The sequence below is a fragment of the Pipra filicauda genome, unplaced genomic scaffold (genome assembly GCF_003945595.2).
Source record: "Pipra filicauda isolate LSUMZ 115617 unplaced genomic scaffold, ASM394559v2 scaffold852_size119209_pilon, whole genome shotgun sequence".
Taxonomy (NCBI): domain Eukaryota; kingdom Metazoa; phylum Chordata; class Aves; order Passeriformes; family Pipridae; genus Pipra; species Pipra filicauda.
This window is the reverse complement of record NW_024105034.1, coordinates 41,363-65,704: the sequence shown is the minus strand read 5'-3', so window position 1 is coordinate 65,704 and position 24,342 is coordinate 41,363. Positions and strand designations below refer to the sequence as shown.

The 24,342-nt window shown below is 45.3% G+C and overlaps 1 protein-coding gene across 1 annotated transcript in view; it reads left to right on the top strand.

Moving 5' to 3' along the window:
* Window positions 1–21,798, top strand: part of GOLGB1 (golgin B1) — a 36,578-nt gene extending 14,780 nt beyond the window's left edge. Inside the window, exons 6-18 of the mRNA XM_039390648.1 lie at window positions 3–68; window positions 382–478; window positions 2,901–2,974; window positions 5,009–10,047; window positions 10,832–12,782; window positions 14,201–14,379; window positions 15,509–15,674; window positions 16,769–16,900; window positions 17,996–18,154; window positions 18,286–18,383; window positions 19,021–19,155; window positions 20,637–20,742; window positions 21,121–21,798. Coding sequence (XP_039246582.1) covers window positions 3–68; window positions 382–478; window positions 2,901–2,974; window positions 5,009–10,047; window positions 10,832–12,782; window positions 14,201–14,379; window positions 15,509–15,674; window positions 16,769–16,900; window positions 17,996–18,154; window positions 18,286–18,383; window positions 19,021–19,155; window positions 20,637–20,742; window positions 21,121–21,255 — 8,337 coding nt within the window. The 3' untranslated portion in view covers window positions 21,256–21,798. The remainder of the gene's footprint in view (window positions 1–2; window positions 69–381; window positions 479–2,900; window positions 2,975–5,008; window positions 10,048–10,831; window positions 12,783–14,200; window positions 14,380–15,508; window positions 15,675–16,768; window positions 16,901–17,995; window positions 18,155–18,285; window positions 18,384–19,020; window positions 19,156–20,636; window positions 20,743–21,120) is intronic.
* Window positions 21,799–24,342: the final 2,544 nt, after the last annotated feature.

Here is a 24,342-nt window from a genome sequence, read left to right as displayed (position 1 = left end):
AATTTGTCTGCTGTCAGAATGAGCTGAAATCCCAGTCACAAGTGCAAGTCTCTGAACTGAAGCAGCAGGTATGATATTTTCATATGATTCTCATGAAATTTTCCCATATGTTGAGGAACTGAAACCAAATGAAATGTCTAGAACTCCCTTTTTTATCGTGCATTGCTTGAGAAAGGCTCTTCTTGGTTCTCTCAGCTGATGGACAGACATGTTATGACTGTGGAAGCCTAAGAAGAAGTAGGAGTTAATTTGAGCAATTTAAAAGTTGCCGATTGATTTTTTTTTTCTTTTTTTTTAGATTAACCAAAACATTGAAGACTAATGTGTTTTTATAAACTGTATTGAATTTTATCTTTCTCCACCCATCCTGTGTTTTAACAGGATAAATCAACTTCACAGGAAAAAATAATAGATCAGGAAGATCAGAATGAGACTTCATTCCTACCCACAGAAAACTTGGAAAGACAGAAGACTGAAGGTCGTATGATTACCTTACCTATTTTAATATTCTTAAAATATTTAAAAATTATTCTGAAATTAGATTGTACAAAATAAGATATAAGTGAAGTAGTAGTTTCCCCCTTGTACAAAATGGTGACAGTCTGCAGGTGGTACTTCTAAGGGGGGTTATTTTTGATGGCTTTTGCTGAAATAGTAAAGGGCCCATACCTATGCCACATATAAAAAAACCTCAGACAATGAAATTGGTTTTGAGTGTCTGTGCATGTGGACTGGCAGCAGCAATATCACCACTCTGTCAGAATTATTCTATAAAGCAGTGGATTCCCTCAAGTGTTTCCTTTAGGGTCTGGTGCACTATGGCAGTAGACTGTCTTGATTTTTACAGACATAGATTCCTCTTTTTCTGTCATTCAGAGCTAGAACCTCTTCGTAAGAGTCCTGGTGGAGAATAATCAGCAATAACCCAGATTCCTGCAGTTCTGCAACATCTCCTTTCTCTCTTTTTGTTCCATAATCTCAGAGATGCAGGTCTTCAATGGACTTCAAGACATCATTTAGAATCATGGAATGGTTTGGGTTGGAAGGAACTCATAAAGATCACCCCTCCTGCGCTGGGCAGGGACATCCTTCACTGGGTCAGGGTGCTCAGAGCCCCATCCAACTTGACCTTGAACGTGTCCATTGATGGGGCAAGTGACAGCTTCTCTGAGCAACCCAAAGAGAAGCAGGCCCTCTTGAAAGGCTGCAGTAAGGCCTCCCTGGAGCCTTCTCTGCACTGAACAACCCCACTTCTCTCAGCCTTTCTTCATGGGAGATATGTTCCAGCCCTCTGATCATTTTTGTGGCTTTCTCTGGACTCACCCCAACAGATCCACGTCTGTCTTGTGCTGGGGGACCCCAGAACTGGGCATAGTGCTCCGGGTGGGGTCTCACGAGAGCGAAAAAGAGAGTGAGAATCGTCTCCCTCGACCTGCTGCCCACGCCTCTCTTGGTGCAGCCCAGGGTGTGGTTGGCTTTCTGGGCTGCAGGCAGACATTGCCAGCTCCTGTCCAGTTTCTAGCTCACCAGTATCCCCAGGTCCTTCTCTGCTCTCAATCCATTCACCCCGCCCTCTGTGCTGGTCCTGGGCGTTGCCCCAGCCCTCGCACTTGGCCTTGTTAAGCCTTGCCCTGCACAAGGGCTGCCTGGCCCTGCTCCTCAGGCTTCCCCGGGTCCCTGTGGATGTCATCCTGTCCCCATGCGAGTGAACTGTCCTGCTCAGCTCGGTGTCACCCAGGTGTGCCCTCCACCCCCGTCTGTGTCACTGGCTGAGGCTCTCAACAGTGCTGGTCCCAGTACTGACCTTTGCAGGACACCACTTGCTGCTGGTTTCCTTGTGACCATTGAGCACACGACGCAGAACTCCAGCTTTTAATCTGATACCATGCCCTGAGTTATGATTGAGTATATCCAAAACGCATCTGGAAAACTTTCATCAGCTTTCTTAAAAAGCAGCTCCTTCCTCTGCTGAAAGGCATTCCACCTGAAAAATGCAGTGACTCAGAACGTCGTCGTCGTGTTGCTTAAAACATCTTTCCCAATGCATGTTTAGCTGCATATTTACTTCAAAACAAGGTTTTTTTGTTGTAATTGTTTTCAGAGGGTGTGCTGAACACTTGGTTACTGACATTTTTTTCAGATTTTAAACATGGGGAGATGTAATTCCTTTAAAAACCCCCACCAAAATATTAATGAAACATATAAAAAGTCATCATCTTTCAAGCCTGCTCTGTAGCTTCTCAATACTTTTACTCCTCTTCATCTTGTGACAACTTTTTGTTAGTCTTATTTAAAGTGGGATGCCTAAAACTGCTCACAGTACTCCATTCCCAACTTGAATAGTATGAAATAAGGATTTATATTTATATTCTAATAAGGAATTATAGTAACCTTATATTTTGCAATTTCTGATAATTTTCAAGCAGACCTCAACAAATGCTTTCAAATAACTGCTGTTGTTTGAAATTTAAAGGTTCTTGAGATCCTTGTGCAGTCTTTTAATTTCCATGGGTTTAGCAGTGCATTATACCAGAATATCTGTCACTCTCTTTACATCCATATGGATTCTTTGAACTTGTCTTGAGGCAGCTCTTTGAGTGATGGAAGGTCTCCCTTCCTGCTGCACAGGACAACATTGGGTTTATCTTTTTCTACTCTGTCTGTATGACAATTGTTCTTTTCTAAAAGATGTTTAAAACAGCATGCTGTTTTGGTGATTTGCCTCTAAAAAGAACCAAACACATTATCCAATGACAGTGTTTTATATATCCACTACATAAGTGTGTACTAACAGCCACATGTCCTTTCTCTAAAGCTCCTGGAAGAATATCCTATCATCATTAATATCATTAAGCAGAGTCTTAGTTTTCAAAGAAATTTCTTGTGTTTGAATGTTTCAGAAATACCACATTTCCAGCTTGTTCTCCAGGAGCCTCAGCAGGAAGCTGTGATCATCACAGAAGATGCAAAACAGGTAAGGATTAAGCGGCTGAAATAAGCTAAAACTAAAATAGGTCAAGGACTGGCCTTAAAAACAGCTAAGCTGTGATGGCCTTTTTTTATCAATCCTCTTTGGAAAGTTATTATTAACTGGATTAATGGTGGAAGGCAGATATAGGTTCCAAATACTGCTTGCACTGTGTTTGTGTCAGACTGTTTCCCTTTGCTGGCCGTGTGGAATTCTTGTCCTTCTCCCACCCAATCCATATTTATGCTATTTTCTACCTCTTGTGAGTTATTTCTTCAGCAAAACATAGGCTAAACTGAGACAGGTCTCTGGAAACACAATTCCAAAGGCCTTGTCCATTCCCACTGCCCTGATGGGCATCTGGCAGAGTGACTGGAAGTAGCTGTGTGCTCGTGGAGTGGGAGCCAGGTTGATACTGTCCTCATCTTCTCCCACTGTGGACAGCTGCAGGTACAGCTGGAGACAGAGCTGCAGTCAGGCTGTTGTTTAGAAAAGCACAGGGACCTGCTGCTTGGCTTCCATTCAGCCAGGGGAGGGAGATGACAGCCCTGTGTCACTGTGCTGGGAAATGGGTTGTCAGCTGGGAGCCAGGGCTGGGCTCTGTGCAGCCAGCTCTGCTTGCAAAGGCAAAGTGCTCCAGAACTGGGGGCTGGAGATCCTGTGACTGTCAGTGCCCTGTAGTTACAGCAAATGTTAATTCTGAGCACTTAAGTTTGTTTTCAGTCTTTCCATTGTTGGGCTGGGGGTTTTTTACTTGCATTTTTTTGGGGTGGAAGGGAGTAGTTTTTCTTTTTTCAGAGATCCTTTACTTAGTTCTGACTCATTTCTTTGTTCTCTAGTTCAGACCTTTTCCTGCAGAAGTGGCAGTAACGGTGCCAGTTGTTTGCTGTGGTGAAATATTGTGAATTTTATGTGTAATTTATAAATGGACTTTTCATAATGAAGAAATTAGTTGACAAGGTCTTAGTTCTTGTATGGCCATCGGCAGCAAATTAACCAAATTCCCGGGCTTTATTAACATCTTTGGGCAAAAAGAGAGTCCATGTGTATGAAATAGCAAAATCTCCTCTCCCAGCCTGTCAAGTTCTGATCCATTTGGCACAGAAGTGTGGAGTGGTTGGTTTGTCTGTGTGGTGGAGCCTGGTGTAACTTTCTTGGGAAGGCTCCTGGTTCTTTATCTGCTGAAGCAATGAGGCAAACACTGACAGACACATGAAAACTTTAATTTAGTTTAAAAGCCCCAAAGAGTTGATTTTTTTTTTAACATCCTGCAACCTAAAGGGGTTGTTGCACCACTGCAGCAGACTTTAAGAGCTGCTCTTCTTTGGTGGTTTCCCTCCAGACTGCTGAACAGCCTTTACAACATGGTGCATTGCCTTATTGGTGGGCTGCTGACCCACACTTTCTGGGGAGGATTTGTGACTGCTTTTCTTTTGTAATCTGTTTTTGGGGATGGGAGAAAACCTTAAAATAATTATTTGGAAAAAGCCAAGCGCTTCGTTCGAGTTGCTTTGTCTAGTGCTTTCACTTAGGACATGAACACAGATTGGAATATGGGCTTCTCTCCTGATTATTTGCTGTGTTAAATGGACAGATAGAATAGGGGACAAACCCTCTTTTTCAAAGACTGTGGATAGGATGCCAGGAAAATGTGGCTGGATAAGTACACTAGAGGGCTTGTGAGAATCACAGGAGAACTTAAACACTTCAGAGTCATACTGTCTTGTAATCAAGAGAGAAAGGGGAAAAAAGGGAATAGGAAGTTGCCCTTAGGGTCTGATCCTAAAACCAGAATCTTTCGTGCTGCAACTTCAGAAACTGAAATGAGCAGAAGTGGCCTGGGGAGTCACAGAATCACAGAACAGTTGGGATTGGAAGGGACCTCTGGACATCATCTAGTCCATCCCTCTGCCCCCTGTTATTGGAGAAACCAGTCAAGAGAGGGCATCCTTAAGGTACAAAATGTGGAAAGCAGATGCTTCCAAGAGTGACCCTTTCACAAGATTCAAAGGAAAATTGATACCTGCTATTTTCTTTCAGGCAAGAACAGATAGCTTTCCTAATGGAAGCAAGCAGCTTACTGAGGAAAGTTGTTCACCTGGAATTCTAGAATATATTGCTGCAGAGAAACGGAAAGAACTGTCAGTTTTGCTGCTGGAACTGAAAGAAGCCCAAGAAGAAATAAATTTTCTGAAAAGCCAGCTCAAGGGCCCCTCTGGCCAAATTTCTACAGGCAGCCAAACAGGAGAAGATGCTAACCAGCTGGAAGAGAATTCCCAGATACAGTGTCTGGAGAGGGAAGAGCAGAAGGCTTCAGATACACAGAATGAGTTGGGCAGTAGCTCATTACAGAGAGAAACAGAAATGCAGCAAATTGGCCTGTTTCAGGAAAACAGCCTCAGTGTCCAAGAAGAGCCCCAGGGGAGTCCTGTCTCCTGCAGGGATGAGGTAGAGGCAATGCAAGGAATCTCTACGGCAGATCCAGAGCCTGGAGCCTCTCAGTCTCAAGAACTGATAAAGTTACAAAACCAAATTACAGAACTGCAAATAATTCTTCAGAAATCAGAAGAATCCTTTAAGAAAGATCTAGGAGAAAAAAGTGCAGAAATAAATAGGCTAAACCAGTTGGCAGAGGAATACAGGAAAAAAATAGAGGATTCTGACACTACATTTTGTGTTTTGGCTGAAGAACGAGATCGACTCCTGTGTCAGGTGAAGGAACTTTCTACCATAACAGAACTGAAAGGGCAAGTGAAGCAGCTTGAGGAAGATCTAGCTCTTTCAGAAAAGCAGAGGCTGTCTGACAGTCAAAGCAGTCTTCTAAGAGAACAAATCCAGAGCCTTAAAAATGAATTTAAATCCAAGGATATAAAAATTGAAGCTTTGCAAAAAGACTTGGATGAAGCACAGCTTCAGCTTTCTGACCAGGACACACAACTAAAGGGTCTGAGAAGCCAGATCGAGATGAAGGAACATGAAGTACTTAATCTAGAACAACTTTTGAGGAAGAATACAGCAGAGATGGAAGAGCTGTCCCACGAGTTAGCCTCAAAGGGGCATGAAGCAGCAAGCCTAGAGCAGCTTGTTGCTGAGCACAGCAGGTCTATAGAGCACCTGCAACAAGCCTTGCTGGAGAAGGACCAACAGATGACGGAGCTCAGTGTCAGCATGTCTGAGAAAATGGTCCTGCTGAATGAAGAGAAATTTTCTCTAGGAAATGAGCTGAAGAATCTTAAAGAGCAGACAAGTCTGTTATTGAAAGCCCAGGAAGAAAAAGACCAACATCCAGGAGCAAAAGATACATGTCTGAAATGTGGGGCATCTGAGCAGCAGAATGAGACAGAAGCAGCGAGTAAAGAAAGTGAAGAATTAGTAAATCAAGTTGAACTTCTAAGAAAAGAAAACGAGCAGGTAAAGCGGAAACTGCAAGCAGCACTTGTGAACAGAAAGGAGCTTCTGAAGAAGGTCAGCACATTGGAGAGTGAATTAGCACAACGGAGCAGAGAACAAGAATCAGAAACCTCAGTGGCTCAGGCAGCTGCAGGGGAAGAAAATATGAGAAGCATGATCAGCAGAAAAGTGAGTCTTGAAAACCAGCCCAGTGAGGAGTATCTAATTCAACTGCTTTCTGAAAAGGAATCAGAGTTGCAGAGCATCCGGAAGGACCTGCAGGATAAAGAAACTACGGAAGCACAGCTGCAGGCAGTGATTGAGGAAATGAGACAAAGCTTGCAAGGTAGGGCAAACATTGTTTCAGTTAAAGAGGAAATCATGGAGCATCAGACAATTGCTGACAAAGTAACTGAAACCAATGAAAGCCCAGAAGATTATGAAGAAAATGAAAAACAGAGCTCAGCAGCTACAAATCCAGAAGAAAACCAAAAGTCTGCCCTGAAAGAAAGGATTTCAGTTCTTGAACAAGAAAAAGAACAACTCCAAAAAAAGCTTCAGGAAGCCCTGGCATCTCGCAAAGACACTATAAAAAAGGCTCAAGAAAAAGACAGGCATCACAGAGAACAGCTGAAACAGCAGAAAGATGATTACAACATCCTTCAAGAACAATTTGATCAACAAAGCAAAGAGAAGGAGAGCATCCAAACTCAGCTCAGACAACTCCAAGAACAGAAAGGATCAGCAGAGGGTGTTCTTGGGAATCAAGGTGGATTGGATTCTTCATGCATGGAAGCAAAAAATACAACAAATAGCAAGCTTGTACAAGTTGCAGATGTTTCTGAGGAAGAGTTTAAAGAACACCTTGAAAAATTGCAGATGGAGAAAGAGGAATTGGAATGTAACGTCAGCCGTATGCAAAGTGAACTTGCTTGCAAATCAGAACTAGTATTTGATTTGCAACAGCACATAGCACAGTTGTTTCTGGAGATAGAAGGGCTGAAGAGAACCTCTGACCAAGCTGAGGCTAAGGCAGCAAGTCTTCAGATGAAACTGGAGGAGAGTGAAGCAAAAATTTCCAGAGAGACCAGTCTGGAAAACTTGAAAGCTCTTGTGCACCAGAAGGATAAAGAAATGGAATTTCTGAACTTGCAGTTAGAGGAGAAAAGCAAAGCTCTCAGTAATGTGCAGGCGCAGCTGCTGGAAAAAGAGGATTCAGTCCAAAGCCTGTGTAGTCAGCTGGAAGCTCAGGCTCAGGTGCATGAGGAACAGAGCAAGCGACTGCAAACGGAGTTGCTGGAAATTCAGGAGAGGCAAGGGGACAATGAAGAAGCAGCTAAACAGAAGAATCAAATGCAGAGAAAGCTTCAAGCTGCACTTATCTCTAGAAAAGAAGCACTAAAGGAGACCAAATCTCTAAAAGAGGAGCTGGCTAATGCTAAAACTACTATTGACAGTCTTTCTGTCAAGCTGATAAATATGGAAAGCCAAATATGTGGCCATGTTAAAGAAACAGATACTTTAACAGAAAAGTTAGCGTGCCTCACTGAAGAGAGAGAAAAACTTATTGCAGAAGTTGATAAAGTACTTATAGAAAATCAGAATCTTGATGGATGCTGTAAAAACCTAACACTGACTCTGGATAGAGTTGTTCTAGAGAAGGAGAAGCTGGAGAAGGAGATGGAATCACTGAAATGCTCTCAAGCCACTGAGAGTTCTGAGTGGCAGGAGAAATACAAGGAGCTTCAGGGAGAGTATGAAACTCTGCTACAGTCCTATGAGAATGTGAGTAACGAGGCTGAGCGGATTCAGCGTGTGTTGGAAACTGTTAGGCAGGAAAAGCAGGAAATTTTCATTAAGCTGAAAAGTTCTGAAGCAAAAAGAGAGGAAACAGAGAAGCAGCTACAGGAAGCTGGACAGGAAATGGATGGAATGAAGGAGAAAATGAGGAAATTTGCAAAATCAAAGCAACAAAAGATCCTGGAACTAGAGGAGGAGAATGAGAAGCTTAGAGCAGAGATGCATTTTACAGGTGGGGAGCTACCCAGGACTGGAGAGGTCTTTACAAACACTGGCCTGAAAGAAGATCTGGAGTGCTGTAGGAGGGAATACCAGTCTCTTTCTACTCAGCTTGAGACAGTAATGGCTGAAAAGGAGTCTCTTAATCAAGAGATCGCAGACTTGAAGTGTCTTTTGCAGTTAACAGAATCTAAACTGAAGGAAAGCAGAGAACTTGTAGACAGGTATGTTGCTCAGCAGACAACAGGCAAAGAAACAAATGAGACAGTTGCCACACCACCAACAACGGAAAGGTCTGAAAATCAGGTGGAAATAACTTTTAAAGCAGAGTCTCCTCCTGCAGAGCTGGGACAGGAGGCATTTGAAGGTGGCAGCCCTTGTGAGGATCCTGGCACCTACAGACAGCAAATTGCTGAGCTCAGCCAGCGAGTCGCAGAGCTGGAGGATAATAGAAGAGCTTCAGAGCAACAGCTGGCTGACATCCACGTGTGTGTGGAGACTTTAGCAGGTGAGAAAAGGACTTTAGAGCACCAAGTGGAAGAGAAAGTCCGTGAAGTGAATGCTCTGCAGGCTACAGTAGCAGAGATGGAGCAAATGGTCCAAAAAGCCACAGATGACCTTGTCAGGATGACAGAGCTGAAGGATGCGCTAGAGGCTGAGAAGGATGACTTGGAAGAAAGGCTCATGAATCAGCTGGCAGAACTTAATGGAAGTATTGGAAACTATCAGCAAGATGCAACAGACTTCCAGATGAAAAATGATCAACTGAAACACGAGCTTCAGAGTTTGCAGAGAATGGTACGTGAACTGGAGGAGGAGAAAAGTCTGATGGCAAAGGAGAAAAGCAAAGCAAGTTCAGAAAAGCAAAAGGAATTTGTAGAAAAGCTAAAGTGCAATTGGAGGGGAGAGAGCAGCACACACGTAAAGGAGCTTCAAGAACTGCTGAAACAGAAACAGCAGGAGATTAAGCAGCTGCAGAAGGACTGTATTAAAAGCCAGGAAAAGAACAGTAGTTTAGAAAGAACTGTTAAAGCTCTGGAATTTCTGCAGAGTGAGACTCAGAAAGAGGTAGAAGTAGCCAAAGAGACTTCAGCGAAAGCAGTTGAAGACACCAAGAAAGCCCAGGCAGAGCTTGCTCTCTGCAGAGTAGTGCTGGATGACACGCAGAGTGAGGCAGCAAGGGTTCTGGCAGAAAGTGTCAAAGTGAAAGAAGAGTTGCAGGCAAACAAAGAGAATATTAAAATTCAAATGAAGAAAAAGGATGAGGACTTTGAGAGAAGGCTGGAACAGGAAAAAGACAAGCACTCAAAGGAAATCAAAAACATGGAAGAAAAGCTGGCAACTTTGCAGAGGGAGAAAGACCATGTGGAAACAGCTCTTGGTGATCTGCAAGACTCCTTGAAGACAAAGGATCAGGAAGCCAAAGAACTGGAAGGCAGTCTAAACAAAGCACTAGCCCAGCTTGCAGCCTTCACTAGGAGCATGTCTTCCCTTCAGGATGACAGGGATAGAGTGATAGATGAATCAAAAACATGGGAAAAGAAATTCACTGAAACTATTCAAAAGAAGGAGGAAGAAATACGTTCAAAAGAGGAAACTTGTGTTGTGCTAAAGGAGCAGATGAAGCAGATGACCATACGTGTGGAAGAGCTCCAGACTCATATATCCAGGTAAAGAAGCTGTGTCAGGGGAGGTTTAGGCTGGAGATCAGGAAAAGGTTACTGTGTATTTGTTGTCTGCACAAGAGGATTAGCACCCTAAAATATTCCTTCTTCTCATCTTTGAGGTCTTAAATCTATTCTCTGTGACAAGCACTCACCATCTGAGTACTATCTAGAGTCTTTAATAATCTGAAATTTGAAAGAGTTTCTTTTGCATGGAGTTGTTGCATTGAGAGGTCAAGAGAGCGTTAAGATACATATTTTCAATTTAATCTCAAATTTTGAGAGATAGATGGAGCTATGGAAACATACCAAAATGTACATCTGTGAATTTCCAAAATTCAAAACCAAACCGTTCTTACATGAGTAAAATTGTTCTGTAAAGTTTATGTGCTGTATCTTTGCATGCTGGAATATGAAATGGACATCAAAGGTGTGAAAACAGCAATTTCATTGGGGAGGGTTGTTTTTTATTGTTACCTAGAATGGATAAGGATTGTAATGAAAAGGAGGTGATAACGTTCAGTGTTTAAGCCCCTCCATTTTTTTCAATATTGACATGAACAACTTTAAAAAAATATATTCCCCTGGCACTACCCCCTTCAGACAGTAGCGCAGTCAGAACTTTAAAAGATGCCTTGAATTTTACATCAAGGGATATTTCCATCTTGCTTTCTTAAAGTAAAACTACTTTTTTAGCTTTTCTAAATGAGTATAAAGCCAGTGTTGCTGTGCATTTGGATACTGAGATACGTCATGAATTTTTTACCAACTTTATCTTTTGTGTTTTCAGGCTGGAATGCAGCAAGAAAGACTTGGAGTCTGACTGCAGGAAGGAGATTCAGCATCATCAAAAGACATGTGAAATGTTGCAGGAGGAAAAAAGAGAGCTTTTGACTCAGCTTGAAGGGTCTCAGGAACTGTACAGCAAATCTCAGAAAGAACAGCAGGAACTGGAGTCAGAAATCAGCAGCCTGAGAGACCAGCTGGCTGACTTACAGAACTCCTTCACCAAATGTGAGCTGGCCAGGGAAGAGCTGGGGAGCATGGTCAAGCAACAGGAGACCAGTATCCAGAATTATAAATTCAGCTGTGAACAGCTTGAAGCTGATCTGCAGGCTTCCAAGGAGCTAACAAATAAGTTGCATGAAGAAACTAGTGCGAAAGATCAAAAGATCATGAGTTTGTTGTCCGCCAAAGAAGAAGCAGTGATGGCTGCTCTGTCTGAATTGCAGCAGCAACAGTCCGAAGAGATTAAAGAGTTGGAGCGTAGGCTAAGTAAGGAGGAAGAAGATAAAAAAGCCTTGGAAAATGAGAAGAACAGATTTCTTGGCAAACTTGATCATCTCACTGAAAAGATGAAGATAAGCAGAGAAGAAAGTAAGCAGCAGAAGGCACAACTGGACTCCTTCACCAAGTCCATGTCATCTCTGCAGGATGACCGAGACCGCATCCTGAGGGACTACAAGCAGCTTGAGGAACGTCATCTTGCTGTAATCTTGGAAAAAGACCAGCTAATTCAAGAGGCTGCTGCTGAAAACAACAATCTCAAGGAAGAAATGAGGAGTTTCCATAGCCGGATGGATGACCTCAACTCTGAGAATGCCAAGCTGAATGCAGAGCTGGTGCGGTACAGAGAAGACCTGAACCAGGTCATTTCAATAAAGGACTCCCAACAGAAGCAACTTCTCAAAACACAATTTCAGCGGATCCAGACTCTGGAAAATGAGAAGGCAGCCATAGAAACACAGCTGAAAGAGTCTGAGCGTACTCAGGACGATCTCAGGAAGTGCATGGAAGGCTTGAGAGAGGATAAAGTCAGTATGTCTCAAGAGATTGAAACCCTTAGGTCCTCTCTGTCCCGGCTGCAGAGTGAGATGGCAGCGTTACGTGAGGGGAGTCCCATCGTGGAGTGTCAGGCAGAACTGAAGGCCCGAGAGGAAGAGGCACTAGAACTGAGTCATAAGCTTTCCCTCTCCCAGAAAAGAATAACTGAACTTGAGGGGGAACTAGGATGTGTTCAAAGGGAGGCAGCCAAGAGAGTGGGAGAGGCTGAGGACAGGCTTCGGAAGGAACTGAAGCACCTGCATCATGATGCAGGGATAATGAGGAATGAGACAGAGACAGCAGAGGAAAGAGTAGCAGAGTTGGCACGGGACTTAATGGAAATGGAACAGAAGTTGCTTGCAGTCACAGATGAAAACAAAGATCTCAGAGCTCAAATTCAGTCTTTTGGGAGGTCCATGAGCTCTCTTCAGGATAGCCGGGACCAGGCCAATGAAGAGCTTCGTGTTTTGAAGCAGAAATACTCTGCAGACTTAGAGGAACAAAAGAGTCTAGTGCAGAATCTTCAGGAACAGGTGGCTCAGCTACAAGAGGAGCAACATTCCACTGCCAGGGAACGAGATACAGTGAGGTCTGAACTGATAGAACTGCAGAAAGCCATTGATGAAAGAGGTTTCTTGGCCCAGATTGAGAGACTTAATCAGCAGCTCAGAGCCAAAGATGATGAGCTGCTCCGTTTGTCTTCGGAACTGGAAGGCTCTTCCAACCAGGTCAGATCTTTCTCCAAGGCTATGGCAAGTCTGCAGAATGAGCGAGACCGTCTGCTGAATGAACTGGACAAAACACGAAAGGTGGAAGAAGTGAAACAACAAACAGAAGGGAGCACTTCCACCACTCCCTCAGAAGTGCAGAGTCTGAAGAAGGCACTGTCCTCCTTGCAGAATGACAGAGACAGAGTAGTAAGTTCTCTCTTCCTGCTCTTACTTAAAGCACCATGGGAGATTTGGGTCTTCAGATCTTTGAATTCAGCACACTTGGATCTGGTAATTGGGGTGTGACACAGAGATCATTGGCTTCATGAAATCACTGAATAGTTGAGGTTGAAAGGGTCTTCTGTAGATCTTCTAGTGTGACCCCCCTGCACAAAGTCAGCTGTCCAGCTAGACGATGTCCAGTTGGATTTTGAGTATCTCTATTGGTGGATATTCCACAGCCTCTCTGGCCAACCTGTTTTTTCATGTGTCTGGAAATGGTTTCCAGAATTAGTTGCTCCCTTACCTTCACAGGAATGGAGATGAGGCTGACCAGACTGCAGTTCCACAGTTCCTCCTCTTTGCCCTTCTAGTACACAGGGATGGCATTTGCTCTCTTCCAGTCTTCAGGAACCTATTCCAGTCACCATGACTTTTCAGAGGTAATGGAATTGCCTCCCAATGACCTTAGCATTTGTGGGCATGCTCCATCAGATCCCATGGATTTGGTATGAGCCATCTGTGTTATTTTCACTGACATATGGAAGCTGTGATTTCATTGTGAACTTCACAGAGTGGTTTCTCTTGTTAGCTTGGTTGAAAACATGAAATCATGGAAATAAGGTCCCTGTTAACCTGCTTAGTTTACACCTGTGTCAGCTTATGCATTTGATTTGCCTTGGATTTTTAAAAGAGACTAGAGCAGAGACTTGGGTCTCCTCCTCCACTTGGCAGCTGAGTTTCAAGGCAGGTACAAGACATTGCAGCTTCCTTCAGACATCCTTGCCTGCACAGTGGATGTGTCTGTAGTCTCTGGCACAGTGCAGCCCAGCAAGTTTGAATTCTCTTTGCTGATCAGAAAACAGACTTTGACTGTCACTTCCCACTGCCACTCATTAAGTACTTCCCTGTCTCCAGAGTCCATCACAACTTCTCATCTTCAAAAACCAATTGCAGTGATGGATGTGTAATGACAACTTATTTCTAATTCCAGCCTGACTGGAATTGGAGAGGCAAAAGGATTTTAGTTTGTCAGTTCCCTGGTTTACAGTAAATACCAACTTCAGGAGTTATGCTTAACCCGCTCCATCTGTCTCACTGTGTTTTCCTCTAAATAAGAGAATTAATATTGTAGCCTGGAGTCTTTGTTAATGCACATTAGATCTTCATGGGAGGGCTCAAAACTCACTAATCTCATTAACAATAGAATTCTCTGAGGGTTGTTTTTCCTGAGCTGGTTTTGGTACACTGCTGTACTTGCTGATTCAGTTTCTAGTTTCTCTGTTATCTGAATGTGAGTTTTTTTTCCTCCAAATGCCACAGTGAGAAATGCTCTTAAACACTTCTAAGGAATAAAGCCAGCTGCTGGCTCAGCTGTCACACACTGATGTCTGCTTCAATTGCAGGTGAGGGAGCTGAAGAATCTGCAGCAGCAGTACCTCCTGGTGGGAGTGGAGGCCGCTGAGAATTCTCGCCTGAAGGCACAACTGCAGGAGTGGCAGCAGGAGGCAGACAAACAGCTCCGGCTGCAGGAGCAGCTGAAGCAAGAAGGAGTTGTCTGCCAGCAGGAGCTCCAGCAGCTCAGGTGCGTTTGTCTGCTCCCTGCCCCAGATGTTTGCTTCACTCAAAGAGCAAAGGGAGTGCTGAGAGCCTCAGCCTGTGCCAAGTGCCATTGGCCAGGACTGGGCACACATTTCCCTCCCCCAGCTTCTGCCTCTGGATTCCAGCCCAGCAGCTTGGAGGGTAATGCCTGTGTGAAATAGATAATGACCTTTTAGTTTTGATTTCCTTTATCCAGTGGTGGTCGGTGTCATCTAATGGAGAGGAAACTTGGGCTGTTTCTTCTATTGGAACTCATGTATATAATCACAGAACTCTCCATTCCAAGCTGCTGCTGAACACTCTTTATTATCCCACTGATATCATAGTTTAGAAAATATTCATTTTGTATGACTGTCCAGTCCTTTGTTTCACCTGCTCAGTCTTCTTTTTATTTAAAAAAGTCTGTAATTCAAGTCTAGTAAAATTGTCTTCTCCAACTGGAGTAAAACTAGTTAGACAAATATACTCTGTCTAAAAATAGGGAAGAATCCTTTCAGCTACCTCAGAGATACATCTAAGGATGCCTGAGGCTGGAATGAAAGGGGTGGGATTTTTTTTCTGGAAAGATCTATGACTTATCTTTGTCCAGAGTGATATAAAAGTTTGTAGTTTTCCTTTCTCTTCCCCCTGCCTCCAGTCTGACCCCCAAACACTTCAGGTCTCACAAATTTTACTTATCTCCTGACAAAAGAGCGGGAGATTGGGTTCCTGTGTAGCTTTTCCACTGTACATGAAGCGAAGGCTTCAGGTTGGTGTGGTGGGATCAGTGCTGTGGGTCTGGTGCACATGTGACCACACAGGGACAATGTGCTGGGGACAAGTGGCATTGCCATGACTTGCCTGACCAAACTCTGTACAGAAAGATCAAAACAGTGTCTAGGAACACCAAAAGTGTGAGCATGGAACATTCTGCAGGGTTGAGCCAAATACAGAAAACTTCCTGGTTTTAAGGTTCCTGTACTTGAGTGGGTTGGTTTGGTTTAGTTATAAAACTTCGTTTCTAGTATGGGACGATGATAGAATCATCCTCAGCTCATTGTCAGCTGGGCACCTGGACATCACAAGTGGTGCTGGTCACCTCCTGATAATTTCCATCGTGTTGTGCTGGGCAGACAGGAGAGGACCACCTGGGAGAAGCAGAGCAGCAGCATGAAGGAGCAGTACCTGATGGCCATAGCAGAGAAGGACAAGCAGCTGAGCCACTTACAAAGGATCACACAGGAAATGAGGCTGCCCTTCAGCAAGTCTCAAACTGTAGAGGAGCAGCACCAAACCAAGGTGGGTGGAAAGACAGATTCTTTGCTGCATGGAAATGCGAGGCTTGAAATTCAACCAGAGGAGGGTGTGTTACCTGTATCCAGCTCCTACAGACTCACTATTGGATGTGGTTGTGGAGCCTCTGAAGACAGTACCAACAATCTAACTTGGATCACTGAAAGTTTTAGAAATTGTGACTACCCTTATGTGCTCTTCTCTAAGTTCATTGTTCACAATATTTCAAGGAAGTGGGTGAAAGAGCAGGGCTTCCCAGGCACCTTTGGAGCAGTGGGAACTTCTCAGGGGTGTCTTTCTGGTTGTTTCAGAATTGCTTCTTGCACTGTTTTTGAATCTAAGATCTTCTGATTTAGCTCTCGTTTAATGTCACATTACAATTTTTAAGTTTCCTATTGAATTTTTCTTGCTGTTTTTACTGTAACAGGGATCTACAACCTCTGGGCTCAAGCCCAGACAGGCTGAGGCTTGAACACTGCACCTTTTCTCTTCTTCCCCCTGTATACAGTCCCAGAAGTGGAGTGGAATATGTTTGATATTTTGCCTGTCTAGGGAAGGCTGCATACACAGTGCATTGTGTCAGGGCTGGGACACAACTCTCCTGCCCATGTCTGTACTGTTCCAGTGATTTGTGTCAGTGGAGGGGGGGAGGAAATCTCCCCTTATCTCTTTGGCACACCCATGAATATATGCCAAGAAAAAGCTAAAACAATGCTTGTGTGATGCTTTCCAGGAGGAGTCTTCAGTGCTGGCCTTCTGGTCTTTGTTGAATGAGAACAGTGTGAACATTTCTTTTGGTTTTTGTTTTTCTTTTCTCATTCATGTGCCCTTTTTTTTCCTTCCTCTATTGTAAACAGCTTTAAGACAACTTTTGAGAAGGACCCCATCACATGTGCAAGCTCAGTGATCTTTCCTAATTGGATTTTCAGATGGCTCTTAGGATATTTCTGTTTATTCCCCATTTGCTCTTTTGCCTGAGCAGATCAAGTTCCAGGTCTGGGAGTAATATTGGGTTTGACCTCAGAATACTGAACAGAGGACTAACACAAGAGTGAGTTGTCACACATGCAATATATTTTTCATTGTTCTTTCCTTGGCAGATTTCTCCAGAAGTCCTGAAAGGGGACTTTTCAAGCTTAGAAACAGAGATGAAACATCTCCAGACCCAGCTAAGTGACAGCCTGAAAGAACTGCACCAAAAAGAGCTCAGAATTCAGCAGTTAAACAGCAAGGTACTGATCATATTCCATATGTGCTTGCAGTCTGGGATGAGGAATGTGGGAAGGCTGGAATAGGGTTCAGGGAGCAGGAATGAATCTGTCCTTGTTGGCATTCAATGAAGTAGCACAAAATCAGAAATATGTCTCTCAACAAAGCAGTGGTGGAACCACACTGATGCATTTGCTGTTGCTGAATGGGGCTGGCACAGCAGTGGGGCCCATCCTCCCTCTCCCACACTGCTCTCCCTCAGAGAGTAACTGGGGGGTGGTCAGAGCATGGGAGAGAGAGGCCGTGGCTGGGACAGCTGTCCTGGATGGACCACAGGGATATTCCAGGCCCGGTGTAGATCCCATCCAGCAGGGCCTGAATCAGCAGCTTTCCTGCCACTGAATTTTAGTGCTCTTTCTCCTAAGTGACCAGAAGGAGAAAGAAGGAGGGAAGAGGACAGGAGAGGAAAGAAAGAAAGGAGAGAAAGGGAGGTGGGGGAGAGAGGACACAGAGAGGGGACAGTGGGAGAAGGCAGCTGGGTGGGGGGAGAGGAAGACCAGCCAAAGGGACCTGAGAGCAAGATCATGTGAAGAGAGGTGTTTCCAGGTTCCTTGTCTATTGTTTGGAAGCATTTTCTATCCTCCTGCTTTCTGGGCTGCTGAAGGAAGCCCCTCTTTGGGAAGGCAAGCTTGTCATCTTCACAGCTGCCTGCCAGCTTGAAACAGTTCCTGTGTCTCAGTGCAGAATCACAGTCAGTCGATTCCCACACTGAAATGGGAGACCCAGAATTTATCAATCCTCAGAGAGAGAGTTGCATTCAAGGAGAAATGAGGATATAAAATCATAATTTATCGAGGATATTTCTGAAAGGTTTAAGTGAATCTCAGCACTTTATGTTGCTCTGGACATGTAGTGCTCTGTACACCACGTGATGGTTTGGGGCTCCTGTTCTGGAAACCTTGGCCCCAGGCTACTCTTGGGCATTGTCACTGGTCTTTGGACCTTAGTGACAGGCACTGTGGCAGCTCCATGTTCCCAACAGAATTCTTACCCTCAGTTACACAGAAGAATTTTGCTTCCAGAAACCTGAGTTCTTGGCGTTTGTGTTGTGTTCTCAGCTGTCTCAGGTCTTTGAGGAGAAGAACGCCCTCTCCCTGCAGCTGCGCGGGGGCAGCCGGAGCACCTGGGAGAGCCCCCAGCACTACAGCGAGGTCCTGAACCGCTGCCTGGTGCTGGAGAGGCAGCTGCAGGAGCTGCAGGCTGCGGACAAGGGCGTGGTAAGGGGGGTGGGCTTGGGGCATGGCAGGGAAATGCTTATTGCATGTGGCTCTGCTAACGGCGCAGCACTGCAGCTGTGTGTGTCCTCTGCGCTCAGTGCAGTCTGCAGCACACTCCTGCCTTCTTTCAGGAGCTGTTTGCAACAGATGCAGCTCCAGGAGCACCCCAAGAAAAGAATGAGCCGCAGAGAGGCAGTTACACACCTGAACTGCAGGAGCTGCAGCTGAGGTAAAGAAAGCCTGAGAAAACAGGGGTGGGGATGTTGATCCTGATGGAGGTCTTGGGGCTAGTGATGAGTAATTGCTGTTACTTAGTATCAGTGTGTTGGGAAAACTCTGTGGGACCCTCGGATCTTGTGAATTTGGAAGAGCTTTGTGTGCACTTGGCAGCTGTCCTTAGTTATCTCTGGATAGAGCTTCAAAAACCACAGTGACAACATGCAGCAGCAGTGCCAGCCAGACCTGGGTCTGGTAGGCTGCATCCTCAGTATCTGCTGAAGTATATCCAGGGTTCTGGTCTCAAGGCTGTAGCCTGAGAGTGTCTGGAATTGAGACCTAGCACATGATTCCTCATAGCCTTCTGGAACTAAGTTCTAGCACATGATTCCTCATGTTCTTTCAAAATAATTTTCAGAAGGTGGGGCCATGGATGACAGAGCCAAGGAACTCCTTCCTGATGTGAAACAGAAGCTTTAAGAAATTTGTCTTCTCATGCTTTCCAAAAAATTTAAATGTATTAAAGACAACTAAGTCTTCTGTGAGAGGTGGGAGGTAATTTGAGTCTGTTCACGTCAGTGTATACAACAGAAACAGAATAGTGCACAAATTAGGCCTTTTTTGGCATATGCTTGGTTATTTTCTTCCAGGCTGTCCGAAACAGAACATTTACATAGCAGCACCAAGCAGGATCTGAGGTACTTGGAGGAGCAGCTGGAGGAGGAACGGGACCGTCGTCTTGCTGCAGAGGAGGCACTTTCTGCAGCACAGGATCAGATCAGGAGGTGAGGCAGCTTGAACAAACAAGCACCCTCACCAGAGAAGTGTGATGGTTCCAGCTCTGTTCTTCACCTGCACTTCATCACATCCTTCTGTCAAATGGGGGCACAGAAACAACTGTACTGTGTCTGTCACTGAATCACAGAAAGGCTGAGGTTGGAAGGGGTCTCCAGAGACCATCTGGTTCAACCCCCTGCTCAAATAGGGCTCCCTAGAGCCAGTTGCCCAGGCCCATGTCCAGATGGCAGTTGAATATCTCCAAGGAGGAAGACTTCACAACCTCCCTGGGCAACTCGTGTGGTGCTCAGTCACCTGTACTGTAAAAAAGTGTTCTGTGGAGTTCAGGAAATTGAGTTCTTCAATTGTAGGCAGATAGAATCAGATAAATTACTAGACATTAAGATAAATTCTGTCTGGAAATGAGATGCTAGCTATCTCAATTAGTTAAATTAACTACTGGAAAATATAATTTGGAGACTGGGAATTGGGCGCCAGCAGAAGAGTTCTCATGCTTCCAGGGAATTTGTCTCCTCAGTAAGCACCTGTGTGTCATGCAGAAAACAGTCTTCACTTGAAGAATTGTCACTCAATTTTAATGTATTGCCGATTAACATAAACTTTTCATTAATTTGGTTATTAAGGAACAGTTACACAATGAGGAAAAAACACTTTCCCCCACCTCTACCAGGCTCAACTTCAGCCTAGACCCCTCTCCTCCCCCCTCTGCAGCACCCAGCACCGTTGTCTGCACTGCACAGGGCACTTGGGGCACTGGACAGATGCCCTGATAAACTTGCCTGAGGGGCAAGTTCAGAATGCTCGTTTCTCCTCATTGACTATGGAGGTGGGTTTTTCACCTGACCTGATTGTAGGCACTTGAGCTCTGCATTTCCTTGTAGTCCAAATAAGCCTCACTAGTGGAGTCTTTTACAAGAAGACAATGGCTTCCTTTCTGGCACACTTGCTGATTTGGCCAAAAAATAGTGATCTGTATGGAGGAATTCTGGATGCAGTTCCCTGGTAATTGCTGCACAACTTGGACAAGTGTATCTCCTTCTGGCATTGAAGTCTCTGAAAGCCTCCTGTAACTGATCTCACTAAAAACTGGTGGCCCCAGGATGTGCCTGTGCTGCCTCTGTCCCTAGAAAATACTTATCAAGAACCAGCACTATTGCAACCAGAGCTGGCTTCCAAAAGAATTTCACAGAATTTGAACTTCTGCCCTGGCTCCTTTCAAGTCACACTGAAATTTCACTTGAAGGGTTCCTGCTGGTTGGGTTGTCCAGTCCTTTTGCTCAACGTGAGCTCAGGAGGCACCAAGGCACCACAACTGTACAAATGGAACCAGCTGTTGTCCAATGAGGCCAGGGCTTGCCTGTGGGGGTTGACTCCTTTTTGGAGAAACACCTCCTTTCCTAAGCTTGATTACAGTCTTGGTTTGTGGCATCATAAGACACTGAATTTAATGTCCTGTTTGTTGTGGCAGGTTGCAGCCAAGCGAGTGGGCGTCTTCCTTAAGTGCCAGCATTGATATGACTCCAGGTCATGAACAGTCCTTGCTGATCGACTCCATGGATAATAATTCCAGCAGAGTAAGAACTTAACATTCACAGCTGTCAGTTATGTAAGCCCTGACTAATCCAAGAAACTGTGAACCTACAGCAGCTAAATCCCTCTGTAGGCACACACAGATCTGTCAGGGGCTGTGTAGGTTTCTGCTCTTGCCTTGCTCTGTCTTCCATGCTGGAGACAGAATTGGATAGAGGTGGTTCATGGAAAACCTGCAGAGAGCAGGGGAAGGAGAGTGTTTCATGAGGATTGCCCTAGAGGTGGGATCTGGCAGTGAAATGACTTTGGGAAGGTTTATGCTTGTTAGCTTAAATTGATCTTCATGGTCAGAGAGCTCTGGGTGAAGGCAGCTGGGGACCCAACCATTCCTTGTACTGACTGGTCTCTCTTGACTCTTGCAGGCTCGGAATGCCCTTGGACTGCGCCGCCTGTTCCGCTCTCTCTTCCGTTCCCGGACCCGCTTGCCTCTGCTGGTGGCCACGTACCTGCTTGCTCTCCATGTCCTGCTCTTCCTGTGCTTTACAGGCCACCTGTGAGCAGGAGTGACAGGCTCTATAGAGCCCAGCCCCACGTGCACCGGGGGCTGCATTCCCTGTCGAGGGGCAGCACTTCTCCCAGCTGCCTGCTTTCCCAAGCCAGCCCTGGAGCACTGGGTGCTGCTGTCAGAGTCAGTGCTGCTGCTGGGAACTGCTCCCGGGACATTGGCCATTCCCTCGGTGTCTCTGCAGGAGTGGCTTGTTTTCTGAGCCAGGGTCATGCTGCAAACTTTCAAGGACAGCATCTGCTCCTGTACCTGGAAGTAGAACCAGTCATTTTAGATAGTATTGTGCTGTGGTAGGAGTAAGAAAAATATTCTTGAGTTGCTGCAGTACTTCAGCACTTCCTAGAACTGCAGAATCTTCCCCCTCTTAGGCTGAATCCATGAGTGGGGTTGGGGAAACCTTGTAGCTGGATGTAAGACAAAGAATTGTCTTCCCTTTCTTCCATCCCTTAAATTTGCTCCATGGCTCAGTGCTGTCTGAAATGCATATCCTAAGGAAATTGTGGGCACTTTAAGTAAAGTGAATCTTAAAATTGTGTTTCCTGCTCAGTTGCATCTCCTGTTGAAGAAATGCCAAAATTAGTCTATCTGGCCCTGCAGAGCATTCCATTTAAAAACAGTCATGTCTGCCCTGGCAAGCCTCTAAAATAATGCCAGGGATTTAGTTATTTAAAAGGAATAGGAAGCAAGAAACTTTTTTTAGCTCTTAAGTTAAAAACCTTGCTATTTGTGGCATCTGTGCACCTCTCACAATGGAAGGTGCTGGCTTACCTCTAGAAACAAGAGCAGCCCTGCTCCTGCATTCTCATCCACTGGCCCCTTGTCAGGAGACTGACCCCGCACAGGCTGTGTCGAAGGGGTCCCTGGTGTGTCGAAGGGGTCCCTGGTGTGTCGAAGGGGTCCCTGGTGTGTCGAAGGGGTCCCTGGTGTGTCGAAGGGGTCCCTGGTGTGTCGAAGGGGTCCATGGTGTGTCGAAGGGGTCCATGGTGTGTTGAAGGGGTCCATGGTGTGTTGAAGGGGTCCATGGTGTGCTGTGTGGGCCCAAATCAAAGGCAGAAGCTCCAAAAATAAAGTGTCTCCCCTGTGCTGAGGAAGGAACCAGAGTTCTGAGACCTTCTGGTGTAGATAGCTGGTGCTGGTCATTGGGCATGTTTGGACCCAAAGCAAATGATGCAAATGGACTGGATCTTTTAGGATGTATGGAAAGCTGTGTTTTCTAAAGACCTCCTGAGTTTGAGACTGCCCTCTTCCAAAAGCAGAATGCCAAATGCAAAGGAAGTTCCAGTCACATTCCCTGTCGGAGACCGAGTGGTTGTTCCATTCCGAGTTCTGGCCAGGAGGGTCGTATCTGCCTCTCAGTAGAGTATTAACAATCACGTTTTTCCCATGGGAAAGAGGTAGTTCTTTTGATATTGCTGGTAAACTAAGCTGCTCTAGCCAGTGCACAAAGCCTTTTTGAGGATGGATTGATTTCATCAGTAGCTCAAGCAGCTGGATTCTGGCAGGTCCAGAGCACTGGCACTGCATACCCACTTGTGCACTGCCCATGGTTATCAGTGTGGACTTCCTCCAACTACATGAAATTCAGTGACCAAATATTTTGCCTGTGGCTTCCTGGGGCATGAGCTCCTGTATATATAATAAAGTTTATTTTTCAGATGGAATTTGGGTCATGTCATGTAACTGTCAAAGGTTTCTTGAGGGTGTAGTGCTGCTGTATCACACCTTGTAGGGGACAGTGGGACTTCAGGTCCCCTCGGTGTGTGCTGCCTGCAAAAGCATTGTTTTTTCATACAGTGTGAACACCTATGGGATGCCTTTTTCCTCATCTCACCTCTTGCTCAGCCTTTTTCAGATGACAAAAGAAGGAATAGGCAATGTCCTGTGGCAGGGTGAGGGGGTGGAACTAATGGTTTTAAGGTCCCTTCCAACCCCAGCCATTTTATGAACAGTGAAAGCAATTCCAGTAAAACAAGATCTGCTTGGGTTTACTTTTCCACATTTGCCTAAACACTGTACCCAGTCAGAGTTGTGCAACCTCGGGATAGACACGGGAGTTGGCACCAGGGAGCTGGAATGTGCTCCTAACTCAGATGGGACAATTAAACTGTCCCCTTTCAACTTTCTGTAGCCAAAGGTGGGTACCCCTGTTCACAGTCACTGCTGCAGTCCCCCACGCTGCTGGAACAAAAGCCAGCACTGGGGGGTTATAGGGCTGTAGATAATGTTTCCACTGTGTTTAACAGGAGTAAGGATTATAAGCAAAGTATGTTTCCTTAAAGCCCACGCAGGTTTTCCTGAACTGAAGAAAGGCACGATTCTGCAGGATTAGAAACATTTAAATGTTTTATTCCTGCAGATAGACAGTTGCCACTTAGATTAAATACAGAAATAAAACAAAACCTCCTGGTCTGATAATCATAGTCTGACTGAACAGCTTTGTGGTTTGACCTGATGAAAGACTGGGCCTTTTTGCTGATGTTTCCTGTCTCAAACATTTCAACATTTTGTTTCTTCTCTGATAGACCTGTCCTGCCTTGGTTTTGATCTGCAAGAGAGCCTGAGAAGGAGGTCGACCAGCAGAGCTGTGTTCTGCCATCCCTGAGACACACAGGCCAGTTCAGCAGCACTGCTGGAGCTGGGCCAGGGTCTGGTCCTGTGCCAGGAGAAAGGTGGTGTCACGGGATAGGGAGGAGTGGCTGCAGGTTACTGCATGGAGCTGTAAAGGGAAGCTCCCGACCCTCCGCTCCCGTGCCAGGACAGATGTGAGGCTCTGGGAATGGCAGACAATGCACATGAGGAGGTAGCAGAGGAGGAACCTCTGCAGGTGCCCTCACTGAGGTCAGATCAACCCCCCTCTCACAGGAGCTGCAGTAAGGCCAGTGCTGAGGAGAAACAACAGAGAGGGATGGTCACAGTCACTCCTGAGCAGAACAGAGGCCCCCATGTGCAGACCAGACCCTAATCTCAGGGCAGTTTGCTGCCTCCCTGGGGCCTGAATCAGGGATGTCACCAGACAACTGACTGAGCTCAGTGCAGCCTTCAGACTGTGGTTCTTTCATGTGGGTACTGGTGATGTTGC